This window comes from Siniperca chuatsi, linkage group LG1 (genome assembly GCF_020085105.1).
Source record: "Siniperca chuatsi isolate FFG_IHB_CAS linkage group LG1, ASM2008510v1, whole genome shotgun sequence".
Classification (NCBI taxonomy): domain Eukaryota; kingdom Metazoa; phylum Chordata; class Actinopteri; order Centrarchiformes; family Sinipercidae; genus Siniperca; species Siniperca chuatsi.
Window position 1 is genome coordinate 34,902,326 of NC_058042.1, and position 18,874 is coordinate 34,921,199.

Here is an 18,874-nt window from a genome sequence, read left to right on the forward strand (position 1 = left end):
GAGCTGCCGGGAGACGGCTAACAGGTGCTACCTCTGGTCGGTCCACATCGGGTACTGGGGGCTGGCTAACTACATCAGCTAATTATTGAGTTCCTATGGTGCGGAACCGCGTTTCCAGTTAACTAAGCCTCGCCTCCAATGCTACAAATATACTACTTTTATTACATGCACCATTATCACTAAAGGAGGCAGAAAAATAACTAAACTTTGACACACCAAGCAGGAGAGAGCAGGAGAGTGAGAGGGAGCGAAACCATTGCTAGCTGATAAGCTAAAGAACGCTAGCAAAATTGAATAGCGTGTAAACTGTGGGATTAGCAAGAAAGTTGTTAAAAGAAGGAGGGCGCTATGAGTGCATGAGCAGAACTAGTGTACATTTAAATGTATAGCAGACAGTTAGTCACTATAATAAAGAATTGAATAAAATTAACTGTGATGAGCTGGAGCAGCAAAAATACACTATTAGTAACACACAAACACAGATGACCAGAATTGAGACAATACACTTACTGCAGCACGTCAACCTATGACACCTCTCAAAACCTCTCTCTCTCTCTCGCTCTCTCTCTCTCAAAACCTAACACGGCGGCGGCCACCCACCATTGAGTCTGGTTCTGTCCAAGGTTTCTGCCCTCTTAAAGGAAGTTTTTCTTTGCCACTGTCGCCAAATGCTTGCTCATACTGGGATTTATTGGGTCTCTGTAATTAATATTATAAAAAGTATGGTCTAGACCTGCTCTACAGGAAAATTGCAATGAGACAACTTCTCTTATGAATTGCCGCTATATAAGTAAAATTGAATTGAATACTACAATGTTCAGATATACAGATATTAATAAGTTCCATGTTAATGATCTTCAGGCCATGTGATCCAGAATATGACCCTTATCATGTGTAGGCCCTGTGGGTTTTTAAACAAAATTAAAAGACTCAGGCAACTCGGACAACATATTAATATTAAAATCACCAATAATACAGACCCGGTCATAATTAGGTAGAAGCAGAGAGAGCAGGTCTGAGAATTCAGAGATAAAAATGCCATTAGGTTTAAGAGGGTGATAAACTGAGAAATAAAATAGGCTGATATTTGTTAACACAAAATATTAGGCTTTAGAAGGAGGAAAATTCCCCACAGGATATAGGGACAAAGAGACACACCAGTAGAGAGCCAGTAGTTAATCCAAGCCAATGATCAACAGCCGGGAATCCAGCGGGCACAGCTCTATAACGTTGTTGACAGTTTTGTTCCGTCTGCCAAGCGGCTTCATATCCCACCGGAGCGTTCAGAAGCAGAGCGGTTTGCCTGCCCGACATTATTGACTTGGTCCTTTTTCATTGACTTTTCTATTTCTACCATGGGTAAGTAGGCTATGTAGTTAAATGGTTTCTATTTTTGTCTCTCTTAATTGTGTTTTTTGTTGATATACGACCGGGAGTCTGCAGGGTGTTTTATTTAGAAAACTGACCGGATTCTCTATGCCGTTTCTGTGTCTGACTACTTGCCCGGTTCATCTGCTCTGTGTAGCTTGACGCCGCTTCCGTCAAAAATAGACTTGCTGCATATACACCACAGAGAAGAGCAGAGAGCCGCTTCTGGGACGCGGTAGTGGGATCACAAGCATTGTCTAGAATGGCCACGTCGCAGCTATAACGCGACGCAGCCGGGGTTAGACAGAGCATGCTTCCCTCTGTGTAAGTCTCTCTCTCTCTCTCTCTCTCACACACACACACACACACACACACACACACAGAGAACACAATCTTAATTGTCAGGCCACCCCACTGCTGATTTCCTGAGCAGCTCCACTTATCCTCTTACTGGTTTGTAATTATGGTATCCAGCTCAAAATATTTCAGATTACATGTACTGTATGTGAGAAGAGCACTTTGAAGTAGCAGTCCACTGCTTTTATCCAGGAGTTCAGGTGCTTCTAGATCAGTAGTCCATATGGTGGGTTAGATCTATCTACTTGAGATCACATGTAGATGATTTGACATCAAGGGCGCACATCTAACTGATCAGGTTCTGTAAACACACAACTGACTTAACAGGGGAACCAATACTACAGTTGTTCTAGTGAGTACAGTACTTCAAGAAATGAGACACAGGAACACACACACAAAAGTTGCCCTACATTCCCTCAAATTGAGCCCCACTGAACGTCCAACAATCCCAGAGGGCATTGAGTTAAGAATCCATTTTTAATGCACACTTAATACATACCTTGTGAGTCTTTGCCAAGCATTTATCATTCTGCCACCTTCAGAGTCCTGCCACCTTCAGAAGTTTTCTGATGACTCTGCTGTGGTGGGATGTATCAGCGGTGGTGATGAGACGGAGTACAGGGCTGTGGTGGGTAACTGTCTCATGGTGTGAGCGGAACCATCTGCAGCTTAATGCGACAAAGTCTAAGGAGCTGATTGTGGATCTACGGAGGGCCAAGGCACCAGTGACCCCGGTTTCCATCCAGGGGGTCAGTGTGGACATTGTGGAGGATTACAAGTACCTGGGAGTACACTTGGATAACAAACTGGACTGGACCAAGAACACTCAAGCTGTTTACAGGAAGGGCCAGAGCCGCCTTTATTTTCTGAGGAGGCTGAGGTCCTTCAACATCTGCCGGACAATGCTGAGGATGTTTTATGAGTCTGTCATGGCCAGTGCTATCCTGTATGTTGTTGCATGCTGGGGCAGCAGGTTGAAGGTAGCAGACGCCAACAGACTCAACAAACTGATCCGTAAGGCCAGTGACATTGTGGGGGTGGAGCTGGACTCTCTGGCGGTGGTGTCAAAGAGGAGGATGCTGGCCAAACTACACACCATCTTGGACAGTGTCTCCCACCCGCTCCATGATGTGCTGGTCAAGCAAAGGAGCACCTTCAGCAGAAGACTCATCCCACCAAAAAGCACCACAGAGCGCCACAGGAAGTCATTCCTGCCTGTGGCCATCAAACTCTTTAATTTCTCCCTCTAAGTGTTAGACTGTATGACCCTAGGTCACTAAACTGGACATTGATCATCACATCTTTGCCATACTTGAATAATTGTGCAATATTCTGTGTACTACTCTTCCGTGCAATAATTAGTTTTCCCATGTTAGTCCGTGCAATATTTAGTTTTCCCATGTTAGTTTTTCCTGTTTATTGACATTGATATTATATACCTCCATTACTGCTGTGCAATATCTTAATAATCTCAATAAGCTGCACTTAACTGCTTATTACTTATTACTTATTTTATTACATTGTGTTATTATACTGTATTATCATCATCAACGGGTAAACCCACTTGGTACTTCACACTTATTTTATCTTATACTTTTACCCACCTGGTTCTTAATTTATTTTCTGACCTGTTTTTATAGTGTTTTATAGTGTATTATATTTTTTGCTAGTACTTTCTCCTGTGTGCACTGACGTAAAGGCGAGCTACTGTAACAAAGAGTTTCCCTTCGGGGATCAATAAAGTATTTCTGATTCTGATTTATATAATACATTTGTATATTTCTCATTCAGTTCTCATGGTCAGCCACCATGCCGTGCGACCCCTGCAGAATCTAGTGCAGTTTCCCTCTCCCTGTGTGTCCTCCGTTTGTCTCTAGTATGTGTATGTGTGTATATATGTGTTTCCTGGTCTAGCTTCCTGGGCTCCCGCCTGCTGTTGATCATCGGCGCACCTGACACTAATTAGTCATCAGTCTCCACAGCATAAAGACCGGGCTCTTCCTCACTACCAGCGCTAGATCGTCTCCGTATAATTGTACGACCCTACGTAACGTCGCTACGCTTCATACAGCTAAGTACTGTTGTAGCGCTGTCTAGTTATCTTGTCTTTTGTGAACTCTGGTTTGCTTCTGCCACAGACATCCCTCTCGCCGGTGATCACAGCCACATTCACCTCACGGATCTCTGCCAACGTGTTTGCCTGTCTTGTCCCGGCTCTGCCAGCTAACCAGTGGTATCCTCTGCTCCACCAGCGACACCTCCCGTGCCACTCGGAGCCAGTCCTCGCCACTCTACGGATCCGCTGCCGGCCTCGCATCGCCATACCCGCTCCCGGTCGGAACACACCTCCCCACTCTCCGCAAGCCGTCCAGGGTTGGGTTCACCACGTCACCGAGAGCTGCAGTGACGGCACTGGCTACACCCTCGATAAAATACTATTCATTCATTCATTCCCTCTGTTTGAATAAATACTGACTTACCTCATCTACTCATTGTGATCTGCATTTGTGGGTTCTGGTTCGTACATTTCGACATCTCTTACATCATCTTTGCCAAAAAATTATATAATCAATAATACAGTTCTTGAAAAGTTATAAACTGAAGTCTTCTATCTTATTTACACGCACTATTGATTTATTCTGTCAGAATAAGACATAAACTCTGTCCAGATAGCCTAGTGACATCAATTCATAGAAAAACATAAAGCTTGTTGATTGAACAATTGGAGCTTAAGCCTATCTTCCTGTCTTTCTCAAAAAACACACACACTTCCCATTCATAATTTCCTGTTGAAGAATATACTACACATCCAATTTTCCTGCTTTTGGCCACCGAAATTACAGTTTTGTACACACAGTAGATTCTGCTAATATTATTAGCATTTCATTTCATTTTGTTCTTTATTTCCACATCACTTCTGTAACCCAAATTGAATTTGGACTAAGATAATATGCTTTGTTAGAACAGACTTTGTAACTACTGTATGCTATAGACAAGGTTGTGTTATGTCCAAATATACTAAATGATGGGAAACATTTTAATAATGTTTGATTGAAAAATAATGAGTATTTTAGTATCAAACCTTAAAGAAGACTGAAAATTTTGTAGTTTTGTATTTCACTGTGACCATGGTCAGCTTGAATTTATGTTGGTTATAATGGAGGCAAGTTTTTACAGCTAGAAGACTTCTTAAACCTACAGCATAATCTACTTCTCCTCTGTTCATCAGTGTGTATTAGTATGTTCCAAACACCCATAGTTTCACCAAAATATGCCAAAACATTTCTAAATACATTGATGTTGTTTGCTCATACAGTTAGCTGAAACGTTAGTAGAAAGCAGCTTAATCAAGGAGTTCTAAAAAAGAAATTCTTGAGTGAAGCATCCCTTTTAGATTTTCTAAGCAGGGATCAGGATGTAAATTGTATCTCAGCAGTTTAAAGTGGTTTGTGTTCCTTGATTAATCCATTTTACTGAAATACTGGGCCAGGATAAAAGTAATGTCTTGACATTATGCGGTAAAACTTGGACTCCTCAAATCTTCATAGCTGTTTCCTTGCTGTAGCTGATGTGGGTTTTGCTTTTCTGTTCTCGCTGGTATTAACAGAAAGTTGTTTTTCATAGTTCAGTTTGGCAGAATCATCACAAAACAACCATAATGACATAATCCTAGCCAAGCCTCTGTTTTCAGAATACTACAAAACCCAGAAGTGTGTACTCCAAGCCCCCATCACAATAGACAATATACTCTGTCAGCCAGTCCAACCCTCCAGTAAACAACATCAGAACCTCAGCCTCATGCAGAGACAATTACACAATAAAAGTCAGTTAATTACAGGTACAAACTCAAAGGGCCACCTGCCTTACTCTTTCTGCTCTTTTCTGGACATGTTCCAAACCCCTCAGAACAGTTGGAGCGCTGACCTACATTATGTGTGTGTGTGTGTGTGTGTGTGTGTGTGTGTGTGTGTGTGTGTAGGTGAGAGGAGGACAGTGGTTTCCTGTTTGAGGATAGCCAATAAAACCATGGAAGTGGTCAACGATAGCTACTGTCAACCTGAGAACCGACCACACCCCCAAGTACGACTCTGCAACTCTCACCCCTGCCAGTACCGGTGAGACAGACACAGACACACACACACACACACACACACACACACAGGTTGCTTGTAGACTTGTGTTAGCCGGTCTCAAGACAGATGCCACAATTGAAAATATTTAAATTAGAAATAGTCTGTAAAACTAGATAAATAATAATACATTTACTTTTTTGACAATTGACAATGACAGTTTCATAACCCCATATGAGCCTATATGAATCCCTGACATCATTGTAAAGGAATGTTTTGGCTGTTCTAGAGTTCTGAAAACTTGAGGTGACTGAGTGGAATGACTCTCCAGATCTGTTATTTATTTTGCTGAGTTTACGCTCCCCTTATTTAGAGGATTATGGCATAATCACTATATGGCTTAGGTAGTTATACCACATATAGTTATTTTCAGAGTAAGTGGCATGATTTTGTGAAAGTCAGTTTCAAAGGGTTAATCAGATTATTATTATTATGTTTTTATTATGTTAGCTCTACATACATGTGAATCATCATCATTACACTTTGTCACTTTGTTTTGAAATGTGCTCTGTAAAAGTTATTTTAAAAGTATGTCCACACTAAGCAGGAAAGAATTTGTAAACGCATCTTTTTCTCTCTGTTTCAGCCCTCCTGAGTTTTTCTCGCCCAAAACAGAGCTTTTCTAAAACAGTCTCCAGAGTGTATGACTTAAAACGCCAGCTCAGTGTTTCAGTGTGTAGGGGGGAAAACTATGGAGGAGGATATGTTTGGTCATAATTCAAATTAAAAGTCCAAATATTAAATTAAAAGAGTAAATTCAAAAAGATAATTATTTTATTTCACTACTAGGAATAATCAGGCCATAATTAAACTTAAAAAGAAGGAAATTGAAAAAGCAAATTTAAAATCTAAAAAGATTTTGAAAATGTAAAATGACAATGAAAAAAGTGAAATTGAAACTCAAAATGGGAAATAGAAAAGCTTAAATAGAAAAAAAACTAAATTTATTTGACATTTTGCATTTTAAATTTCATCTTTTTAATTAGGCGCATTTGACATTTGGCTTTTCAAGATGTATGTAAATGAGGAGGCGTGGCCCAAAGGCTTGAGGGAGGGTCTGAAACGGCTGGGGCGCAGAGGCTCCTTCTGGACAGCCCGTCGATCAAAAATGGCTGCTAGCAATGGACTTGAGGAAGTCCGGACATTTACATTCAGCCTGTTTGATGTTGATGTGCACACTTCAAGGAGTCTGTGGGTAGCCATGGCAACAGCAGAGCCAGCTGGTTTTTAAGCAGAATTTGTATCACCGCCATGTTGTCATGTTTTTGTGTATAAACAGCGCACAGGTGTAATCAGAGAAGCCGCTCATCTCTTATTTCCACAACTTCTACAATATAACCATTTATACTGTTACTGTGGATCTGTAGTTTTCATATTAGATCAAAATACTGTTACATGCTCTTATTATGCTATATGACATTCTACTTGTACTATGAAACATACCTGACAGAGGTGTGGTTAGAATAGTTGACTATTGACTTGGAGGCTGAGGTTTGAGACCTGGTTTCCTCTTGCTGCAGTAGTTTATTGAAGAACATTTATTTTAACATTTTATTATCCTAAAATTAGAAGTTTAATGAAAAAAAACAGGATTGTTATGCCTATTCCCATTTTTATTCTAATAAATAATTTTGCTGCCTCAACAAATTAACAGATTTTAAAGACAGTAGAGCAAATGAAGAACTCTACATCAGAACTGAATTACTGTGATAGTAGTTAATAAAAACCTGTAGCTGTGAGTTGGCAACCAAACAAGCCGTTTAATTTTAGCAGCGAATCTGCTAAAGTAGAAGCAAATAACGTAAAGCGCAACAAATGTGTACTGTTACTGTACAGTCATGTAAAATCTGTTCATATTTAGTGGTTAAGATAAGATTGCACTTTACTGATCCCCTAGGGGAAATTCAGATGCCACAGCAGCATACAGGGAGTACAGAAATGTACAGTAGGGAATAGCAAGATATAACAAGCAAAATAAAACAAGGTAATTATAGATCATGTAAAAATATATTTTTTTAAAACTGTACAAGATAAAATAAAATACAAGACTTTAATAAAGTGTCAATGTCTGATTGAGAGAAAAAGTCCTAAGCCTAGTGGTGTCCATTGATCCAGTGCATACAAAAATCAGCTGTGTATCTAATGTCCAGCTTGCACTTTGACCCAGTGAGCACTTGGAACCACTGCAGCAGACCGCTGATCCAAAGCTGTGACACCAAGTGGTCCTTCACTGTGATGTTCTGGTGAAACATCTGTCTGCAGGGAGGAGGACAAGTCAGTACAACGAAAAGTAGTGGAGCTTGTGTTAACCTTATACAAAGCACTGCTTCAACAGTCTAACCCTTTATTAAATTAGGCCTACATTTTTAGAGTGTATTGGGTAACATCTGTGACTTACAGATACACTGTTGTGGAGCAAGCACCCAAGACTTTCATTCACCTTTATACTTGTGTACACAGTGAAGTGACCAATAAACGTGATTTAATTTGATAACTGACCATGTTTCCCTGTTGCTGTGTACTTGAGTCTAATTCAGTACTTGGGAGGTTATGATGATGCTCAGATGACAACAAAATGTGCAAGCTCTGATCATTTCTGACCTGGCCTCTGTCATGCTGCTGTCACAGTTTGTTCCACCCCCCAAACACAGTCAACTGCAGTCAGTCTGCTTAACACACACACAAACAACAATCTGACACAAAACAAAAGAAGACACAGACTTAAATACACACAGCTAAGGGAGACAACGAGACACAGGTGAAACTGATCAAGACACAGGTGAAATCAAAACAATCAAAGACAGGAAGCAAAACTAAAAGACACATGAGGGAAGGAGATTTATTTCAAAATAAAATAGGAAATGACTGAACACAAACCCAAAACCATGTCATTATGACCTGATTATTCCTAGAAGTATAATAAAAGAATAATATTTTAAATTGTATCTATTTTAATTTACTATTTGGACTTTTAATTTTAATTATGACCAAAAATATCTTCCATAGAAACAGAGCTTAAGATTAACTTTCTGTCGCCTCAAACCTTCTCTTTTAAATGTCATTATAGCCAAATGCATTACACAGCTGTTGTCATTAACCCACACTTATAAAACAATGATTATATCAGCACCACAATGCAGCAGCTTGGAAATCACCGAAGTGGTTGGGTCTGTATGTTATGAACTGTCTGTAAACATTTGGTGTTTTTAACAGGTGGGTGACAGGAGAGTGGGGATCCTGCTCCGTCACATGTGGTAAAGGTGTTCAGCAGAGGAAGGTGGTTTGTGTTTACCACCTACAGAATGGCTCACTCATCCACACCAGGGACCTGTACTGCCAAGGAGGAAAACCTCCTGTTCTGCAAGGCTGTGAGGGCCGCCTCTGCCTCACTGTGTGGGAGGCTTCAGAGTGGTCCCAGGTATGTCATACACAAACTGTGCTGATGTGAAAACTACTGCTGGATCTGGGCGTTGTTTCCCATTAATGATTGATCTTAGAAGTGGAGTGTTTCCTGAGAGTGTTTTTTTTTACGAATGCTCTTAAATTATTGCTTATTCTTTAGAATAGCCCTCATTCCTTTACAATATTCTGTTTTTCACTCATCTGTCTTATTTTCCGTCACTTCCTCCAGTGTTCATCAGACTGTGGTCAAGGTGTTCACAAACGGACGGTGTCGTGTACAAATCCTCAGGGTCTATGTGATCCTCTGTCCCAGCCCACTCAAGAGGAACCCTGTGAGGATCACTCCAAATGTTACGAATGGAAGACTGGAGACTGGTCCAAGGTACACATGTCTTCAAATCCCATGGTTCATGTGTGGTTAAGATATAATTAAGGTTAGGCAACTGAAACACTTGGCTGAAGGATAAGGCTATCATTAATCATCATTTCTATAAACACTCCCCATGTTCATGTTTAGGCAGGATATAATCTTCCTATGTACCCACCCAAGTAATTCCTGGAATCTGAGACATCACTAAAAAGAAGTTCAACAATTCAAGAAACACAAGCCGTCAGACGATAAGACAGGCTGGAAACAGTACAGTACAAAACAGTTTAGCCAGATTACCAACAGAAATTGAGGCATCTGAAATTACGCTAATAATCCCTCATTGCAAAGGAAAACTGTGTGCACACAACTACAGTAGAAGTAAGTACAGTAGATCAAAGTTGAAGCAGAGGTAGGTCTGAAACTGTGATGGATGTTTACAGCAAATAAGTTTGGCTAACCTGGAGGTTTGTTTCCTTTTTTTGTTTTTTGTTTTTTTATTTAGTGAAACGACACACAACAGGTGAGACAAAACAGAAAGTAATCCATTGGGTGACTTCATAAGGTTGACACAACAAGGAAAACATGTATTGAGTATATACAATGGCAACAGCAAAAAAAATGTTAAGATTGAATATGAATCGAAGCTGATGTGACCACGGTACTGTAGTTCTTATTATGTGGGTTATGTGTATTAGAGATGGTGCAGGGCAGTCTGTTGGGTAGGATTTCAGGTGTGTGTGTAGGTGTGAGTGTGTATGCAGGTGTAGAGAAGCAGTAGGTGGGAGTGGTTTAATAAAATAAAAAACTGATAAAAATGGTTGAGTCTATTAACAACAATTACATGAATGCATTTTAGAATATTTGAAAGAAGGAGAGAGGAAAGAAAAGGTAGGAATAAAATTGGGTAGGTGGAGGGAATTGGGAATTATTCTGGGATAGGTGGCCAGTGACATCCCAGGTCCTGTCCCTATCGACCATTTTATGATATTTTCTTTGTGTATCCTCTCTTTTGTTTCTTTTTTCCGCCACTCTTTACTAATATTTTCACTTATGCTGAATGAGGCAGAGTTTCCCTTCCTTGGCCACCCCCATGCCTTTGGGAGGAAGCTGGCTGTTGAAAGTCACACCTCGTCACACATCTTGAACAGCCCCCAGACCCAGTGGCAGAGAGCCTGTGCATGTTCCTTTCTTCTTTTTTTTTTTGGTGTATTTTTATTTTGTTTTTTTTTTAAAGATGAGCAGGCACATGGCTCAATACATGGACAGGGCCCAGAAGGGAATTGGTAGTAATATCAGGGGAGCCAAGCACCAGCTACTGGTCAATAGAGCAGTCAATCGAAACTGCAAGACCAGGCAGACCAACCTGTGCACTGCCTGGATTGACTACAAGAAAGCCTACGACTTAGTGCCACATACATGGATACTGGAATATTTGGAAATGTACAAGGTTAACACGACACTAAGAGGCTTCATCAAGAAGTCACAAGTCACCATCAAGAGCGGCATATACCAAGGTGATGCACTATCCCCGCTCTTGTTCTGCACAGGCCTGAACCCCCTCGGCCAGATCATCACAAAGAGTGGCTACGGTTACCGGTTCCGAAGTGGAGCAACCATAAGTCACCTCCTCTACATGGATAACATCAAGCTGTATGCCAGGAATGAGCGAGATATCGACTCACTGGTCCACTATACCAGGATCTACGGCAACGACATTGGAACGTCATTCAGACTGGACAAGTGCGGTCAGATGGTATCAAAAAGAGGGAAAATTATCAGAACTAAGGGGGTTGAACTACCAGAAGGCAACATTGCAGATGTTCAGAACAGCTACAAATACCTTGGGAACGGAAACCATGAGGAGGCAGCAAGGAAGTCATCCACAGCCAAATGCTTACGCAGAGTAAGGCAGGTCCTAAAAAGTCAGCTGAATGGGAAAAACAAGATCTGAGCCATCAACACATACGCCCTGCCGGTCTTCAGATATCCCGCTGGTATAATAAACTGACCAAAGGAGGAGATAGAGGCCACTGATATCAAGACAAGGAAGCTCCTCACAATGTATGGAGGGTTTCACCCCAAGTCCAGCACCCTGACACTGTACACTAAGCAGAACAAGGTAGGCCGAGGACTAGTGAGTGTCAGAATCACTGTCCAGGATGAAACAACAAAGATAGCCTCAACAGAAACTGGGATCTACCACACCAGACAGGAACCCAGGTGCAGACTGTGCAAAAATGCACAGTTCATCACATAACAGCAGGGTGTAAGATGCAGGTAGGAACAGCATACATGGAACGCCATAACCAAGTGGCTGGCATAGTGTACAGGAACATCTGCCATAAGTCTCAAGGTCAAAATGGCACACACCTCCTAAGGTAGTTGAGAATGACCGAGCTAAGATCCTGTGGGACTTCAAGATCCAGACTGACAAACTGGTGATGGCTAACCAACCAGACATCGTGTTGATCGACAAACAGCAGAAGAAGACAGTGGTGATAGATGAAACAATCCCAAGTGACAGCAACATCAAGAAGAAGGAACACAAGAAGCTCGAAAAATACCAAAGGCTGAAAGGAGCTAGAAAAGATGTGTTGAGTAAAAACAACAGTGGTGCCAGTGGTAATCTGCGCTGGGGGCTGTGACCCCCAAACTGGCAGAGTGGCTCCAGCAGAATCCAGGTACATCTGAAGTCTCTGTCCAGAAGAGTGCAGTCCCAGGAACAGCTAAGATACTGCGCAGAACCCTCAAATTCCCAGGCCTCTGGTAGAGAACCTGAACTTGAGGATCACACATACTACCCCATATATAGCCAATCCCAGCTGACATTTGGGCGCAAGGCGGGGTACACCCTGGACAGGTTGCCAGTCAATCACAGGGCTGACACATAGAGATGGACAACCAATCACACTCACATTCACACCTACGGGCAATTTAGAGTTGCCATTTAACCTAACCTGTTCAGTCTTTGAACTGTGGGAGGAAACCTGAGTACCCAGAGAAAACCCAAGCAGCCATGGGGGAGAACATGCAAACTCAGAACCTTCTTGCTGTGAGGTGACAGTGCTAACCACTACACCACTGTAGCACCCAGTTTTTGTAATGTGGTCAGTTTAATTCTCGGCATTCAGTTTTTCCAGGAACATTTTGTTATTGTTGAATCTAGAAAGTTGAACTATGTGGTTAGTGGATGTACTAGAATCAATGAAAAAATGTAATTTATTTTAGGTAGTATTGTCATTTTAGTGACTGCAATTCTTCCAATTAATGTGACTGGTAGATTCATTCATCTGTTTGTGTCATCTTCAGTTGTTTTAATAAGTGGGTTGAAATTTAAGTGTACCAGCTCTGACAGCTTGGGGGAAATATTTACACCTAGGTGCCTGTGGAGGGAGGAATGGGTGATGGTAGGGCTGCAGGATTCAAGCTCTTTTTGTAGGGTGGTAACAGTGTTGATTTGGACCAGTTAATGGAGAAGTTAGAGAATCTTCTGAATAGGTTCATGGTTTCTTGTAGTTAGACTTGTGGGTTCTGTAAGTAAAGTAATACATAAACTTATTTTATGGTTTACTCTGGTGGATTATACGCCTTTTATGTGATTGTTCTAGTGGATAGCTGAAGCAAGGGGTTCATTGTAGATGGCAAAAAGGGAAGGAGAGAGTGGCAATCCTTGTCTCATCCCCCTGTGCATTGTGAAATTTGAAGTAAAGTGAAGTTTGTTTCCAAACTGTCTGATCATCTGACTGCTCGTGTTTGTTGATACATCTGACTTTTTGTTAGCGATGTGATGATGATGAAAATAAGATCCAAGTTGTTATAAAACTGAAATATCTTTTAATTTTTTATGAATTTTGAACAGATTAAGGCCAGTCTTTTGACCGCAAGAGAGATTTATTCTTCTATTTCTTCACTGGCTGAACCTCACCCTACCTTTTGAGTAGATGTTTCAGTCAATCATGCTGCTGCCACAAAACAACCAGTCAGCAACTGGACTGGCTGTACTGACACCTGCCAATGGCTCCCATTGTCTTCTTATTTTGGATAAGAGACACTGGATATTTCATTTCCTCCACTATGTCACTATACAATACAATCTCATTCAAGTTTTAGTCTTTACACCTACAGTGTTAAATTCTAACAATCTACATATGTTTACCAGTGCCTTTAGTTATCTAAATGTCCAGAGACTGTAACCAGCTGAGTATCCTGTTCCACTGAGAAACAGCTCGTATTCCTTCAGTTCAAGAATTATTTTCTTGCTATCAGTGTCAGCTGGCAAAAAACATAATAAAGTGAAACCCTTCTGATGACTGTTCCTGGCGTTCTTGCTCTTCAGTCACAGAATCCCTCTGTAGTGGTGAAAAGAAAAGATTCCTCATGCAAGCAGGGAAACATGCCCTCCTCCTCTCCAGCCTGTTGAAAGAGCCCTGAAATCTACTAACAGGGTATTGCTATTGCAACCGATTGGGACTCAGTGCCTTGCTCAAGTTTACCTTGACAGCAGTGGAGAGAGAAATATGTTGAATGAGTTGATTAATAGTAGCACATTTTCCAGTCTATCAGTAGATTTAAGCATGTGATCATCAGTTCCAATTCTTTGACCTTTGGACCTCCACTGTCCATCAGACTGCTTCACCTCTCATTATCACTTCTGTGTGTCTGTGGGGAAACAGCTAAACTCATTTGAGAGTATAATGATGCTTGGCAAATTGTTGTGAGTTGTTGACACCCTGTGAGCTCTATTACACTGCTGGTATCACAGTATTTGTAAATTTGATGACATTTTCTGATCTGGAAAGTCATGTCTGACTAACAGAAAAAGAAGCTACAGCAGCCTCACTACACAACACTGCCATGAAAGGCTGGAACACTTCTGTCATTGCTTCAATACGTGGATTTGAATTATGGTAATTCAACTGCTTTAATTTATTAATATAAATAATTGGATCAGTGTGTCTTGTTGCTATAGTCTGAGTAGGTGTATACATCAGTCATTCAAATTTGGTTGCAATTGCAAAATGCATTTACATTATGGTAGTCATTTTAGGCCAGTCCTAGAAAAATTTGGCCACCAACTAGGAAAATAATGAGGCATATCATTAAAAAAGAAAAAAAAAACTTTTATCAGGTATGAAATTTAGATGAAATGTTTAGGGGAAGTGTTAAAAAACAGACAAGGACAGTATGTTTTGATGATTGGGATGGGGTCTATACTGTAATATGTCTTTTACATTACATTTTTTTGAACTAAGAAATCCAAGATTTTGCTTCTATGCCTCATAGTTCAGGTGTTGGCATCATCCATACCAAAAAACTTATTTCCTGGCCCATGGTCCAACTTTCCACCTAACATAACCTTCTTGGTAGAGGTAATAATGCAATCTAATACAAAGCCACCTCAAAGTACATAATTCTGTACATAATTTCTACCTTGTAGAAACAATTTATTACACAAATTATTGCACACTAAGTTAATAGTTACTGAAAAAGACTGTGATTCACAAAATCATTTAACTGACAGAAAGCTGTGTGTATGTGTGTGTGTGGAATCTTGTATTTCTTTTTAAGATAATTTTGTCTAAAAGGTGTTTAGGGTCATGTCACATCTCACATTAGCTGGTGTAATGTGCATCAGCCCTCACACAGCAGGGGGCATAATGACCCTGCCAACATCCAGAGAGTCAAGACATTCCTTTCATGTGGGCATTTAGCCTGAAGCTGCACTCACTCACTAAACGAAATTCGTCAGGCGAAAATTACTTAAGTGTTATGGCCAAAAGCAGGTGGGACAGGAAGTAACGTGGATAGGATTGTAAACATAAACAGCATACAAGAAATCTGACTCCAGTTTTAAGTTCCTCTCAGTGTACTTACACACAGTTCCAAGAACAATTTACAGGAGAACAGACATAGACATAGAGCTAAAAACAAGGACAACAAAGAAACTGGTTGGTTGGAAAAACTACAGGGCTCCAGTCAAAAATACATTATATACATTATATATACATTATAATCATTTTATAATGCATTATACAATGTTATAATGTATTACAACTATGAGAATTATAATACACTATGATCATTGCCAAAAAAATGTCATTGAGTGACCAGCAATTATGAAGTATTATGATACTTGACCTTATGAGTTGTTATAAAATGCTTTATAATGTGTTGTGTTTATTGTTACAAAGCATTATGAAAATGTATGTGCTTATAACTATAATTATACGTTGCTATAAGCACAGACACATAACGCATTATAAGTATGTTTATAATGCATTATAGACATGGGCATCTTAAAGTGTTATTATTATTGTTATAAAATATTATGGATATTTTTGAGTGCTTATAACTATAATTATACTTTGCCATAAGCACAGTATAATGCATTAGAAATATGTTTAGACATGGGCTTCACAGAAAGTGTTACCATTGTCACTTTCACAAACTTCACCAGTGGCAGATTATATCAGCTGTCCCTAATTAACATTAATTCTGTGAGTAACTTGATGATAGGCTGGTTAAAGTGCTCCCTGCAGCCGATGTCTGTATGTGGACAAAGATTGTTTGAGTGGGAAGAAAGTCCACTCTGTAACACCACTGTATAATTGCTAGTGTTATAATAGTTCCAACTATTCCAACAGAGTGATACATCTTCTCTCTAGCTGATCATGTCATGTCAATTTCAGGGATATGAATGAATGATTTCTTCTTGCTTTTCTTCAGTGAGACCAGGAGAAAACAACACTGCTTTATCACAAGGCACACATCTGCTTTATTTTCTATTTGGTACAATGATTACTAGCTGTTCAGTGCACCTAATACAAATGATTAGCTTTATGCTCCAGTTTTCGCCTGGATCCAAACTACCATGGACTGACATCTATATGTACAGACTTAGTTATAACAAACTGCTGTACAGGGTACACAAGAATCATTATGTGGTGCCGTCTCCCTCTTTATCAGCAGCAGTAAACCTAAGCTCCCTTTCCAAGATATTTCATAAACGGTAAGACTGCCAGAATATGTAGTCCTCATCAAGCCCCCTTGAGCAGCACTGGGCTTTTGTGGCAATTTTGATGTAGTGGCCACAGAATTGATTTTCACAATCAGAAATTCTATTTTCATATCAATGATTTCTGTGCATTAGGAAAGCTATTAGACCATACAATACTTTCCCTAGCTGGAAAGAGTTATGGAGAAGTTAGGATATGATTTGTTCTTTTTTATATGTACTTTCATTAGAATAAGTAGGCCATGTTTGCATACCTCATTCAGTATACATCTTTGTTCCCCACTGCTTTTACACAAGCAAAGTTTTCAACACTATTTAGATAATACAGTTGTACCCACAGTGGCACAGGTAGACTCAATAATTGCCCAACCCCCTATCTGGCCAAATACAAACCTCCAACATAGGTCTGAAAGTAAAAAAAAAAAAAAACAATAATTTACATTTCTTAAAAAGGTATTAATTTGCACATTAAAGTATGAGAAACACCAATCCCATAGCAAATTGATTCCATAAATTGACAGCTTGTGCACAGGATGGCCCTGCAGTGTACTGTTCAAATGTCCCAAGATGCTGCATATCTATCATGATAATGATGATGACTGATGAATGTGTTCATTTGTGTGACTTTAACTGAACCTTTTTTCTGAAACTGAGCCATTGAACTCAGTTTCCCACAATTCTCCAGACTTCACACCTGTATGTAAACTCTTCCACTGGACCCAGCTTCCTGTTACCATTGGCTAGTCTGACTTGTGACCAGTGATGTCAACAAAAACCCCAGCTCACGCCATTGTTCTCTCTCTCCTGGCTTTGTCTCCACCACGCAGCAGGCGGCTGCTTGCTGCCCTCCGCAGCAGAACCGAACTCTCTGATCTATAGCAGCTCTGCAAGGCGCTAAATCTCTGCAACCAAGTTTAGTTAGCGTAAGTGGTTACAACATGAAGTCTGTCAGCTAACTAAGCTAACTAAACAAGCAACTGGAGCAACAAAGTATGGAAAACAATCAGATAACAGAAGATAATCCACAAATGTGTACCATAATACACAAATATTTCACTACCCACAAACATGTATTTTTTTGTGTTGGGTAAAGTCAAATGCACAAAAATATGGAGAGATTTTCAAATATGCATAACTTACTCTGTAAAAACGTTTTTTTATTTCACATAAAAATGATATAGATTTTACAAATGTAAATAGTTTTACCACAACAAATACATGTAAAGTGATATATACGCATTTGTGGATCTATTTTTACACGAAAAATGGGTTTTGCACATTTGTGGATTTTTGTCCAATTTGTACCACAGCAATCTGTAGAAAACATCATTGTACAACAGGAGAAAACAAGCTGGCTTCTACCAGGAGGTGAAAGCCAAGATGGAGCATCTTTATTTAATCCAAAAGTCGTGATTCAGGGTCGGTTTCATCATTGTCATCTCCAGGTGAGTGTGCTGTGCTGTGCTTGCTTATTTACTAGCATTACCTACAGTTTGTTAACATTTGTGTTAGCTAGCTGTGGCAGTGGTGTACAAGCTAGCTCATGTTAGATCATCAACGTTAAATTACTTGCCCACGGACATTCAGCTTACTTTCTAGTTTGCCAAGATATGCTGTTGTTGTGATGTTTGCTATACTAGCAGGGGAGTTGTGAGTATCGCTGTCTGGAGCTGCTGTGCTGCTCTGGGAAACATCTCGCCCTCTCTGGCTGTTAGCTTCGCAGCAGCAACTGTAGGGACCGTTTGCCAACCCATGACCTAGCTAACATTAGTTACATTACTTGCTGTGTCGTCATTTGCTCTCTATATCATGGTATTTGTCATGGTATTGGATTTCTTCAGAATCACATACCCATCCTTTAATGCATGTATATGCAGACTGTGCACATTTACCTTTAAGAAAAGAGCCTGAGTCAATAAGGAGGAAAGTGTCAATAAGTTGACACAAAACATATTATTCAGAGTTGTCCATTAATTCATCATTTACCAGACTTACATTTCCTTAATGGATGATAAGGTGGTGGAACCTGACTGTGTATTAGGCTGTAGCCTACATTACATTTTAAATGTATTTGTTTAGCTTTAATCTGACAAAACACAGGGGCCAGCAACTGAGGATGAAAAATACAAAAGACATACAGACATGATTGCAACCTCACAATCTGATCCAGTAATAATGTCTTTGGTGGTTTGCACTTGAAAAGGCATCAATGTTAATATACAGTAGATTTGA

The 18,874-nt window shown here is 40.1% G+C and overlaps 1 protein-coding gene across 3 annotated transcripts in view; it reads left to right on the plus strand.

The window, feature by feature from the left end:
* adamts17 (ADAM metallopeptidase with thrombospondin type 1 motif, 17) overlaps positions 1-18,874 on the plus strand; it is a 302,033-nt gene that overhangs the window by 272,991 nt on the left and 10,168 nt on the right. For 2 of the 3 annotated variants that reach the window (XM_044189625.1, XM_044189606.1), the window contains exons 19-21: positions 5,705-5,840; positions 9,069-9,273; positions 9,487-9,639. In XM_044189625.1, coding sequence (XP_044045560.1) covers positions 5,705-5,840; positions 9,069-9,273; positions 9,487-9,639 — 494 coding nt within the window. Of the gene's footprint in view, positions 1-5,704; positions 5,841-9,068; positions 9,274-9,486; positions 9,640-13,486; positions 17,753-18,874 lie in introns of those variants that run through there. The other variant, XM_044189615.1, reaches the window with a different exon arrangement.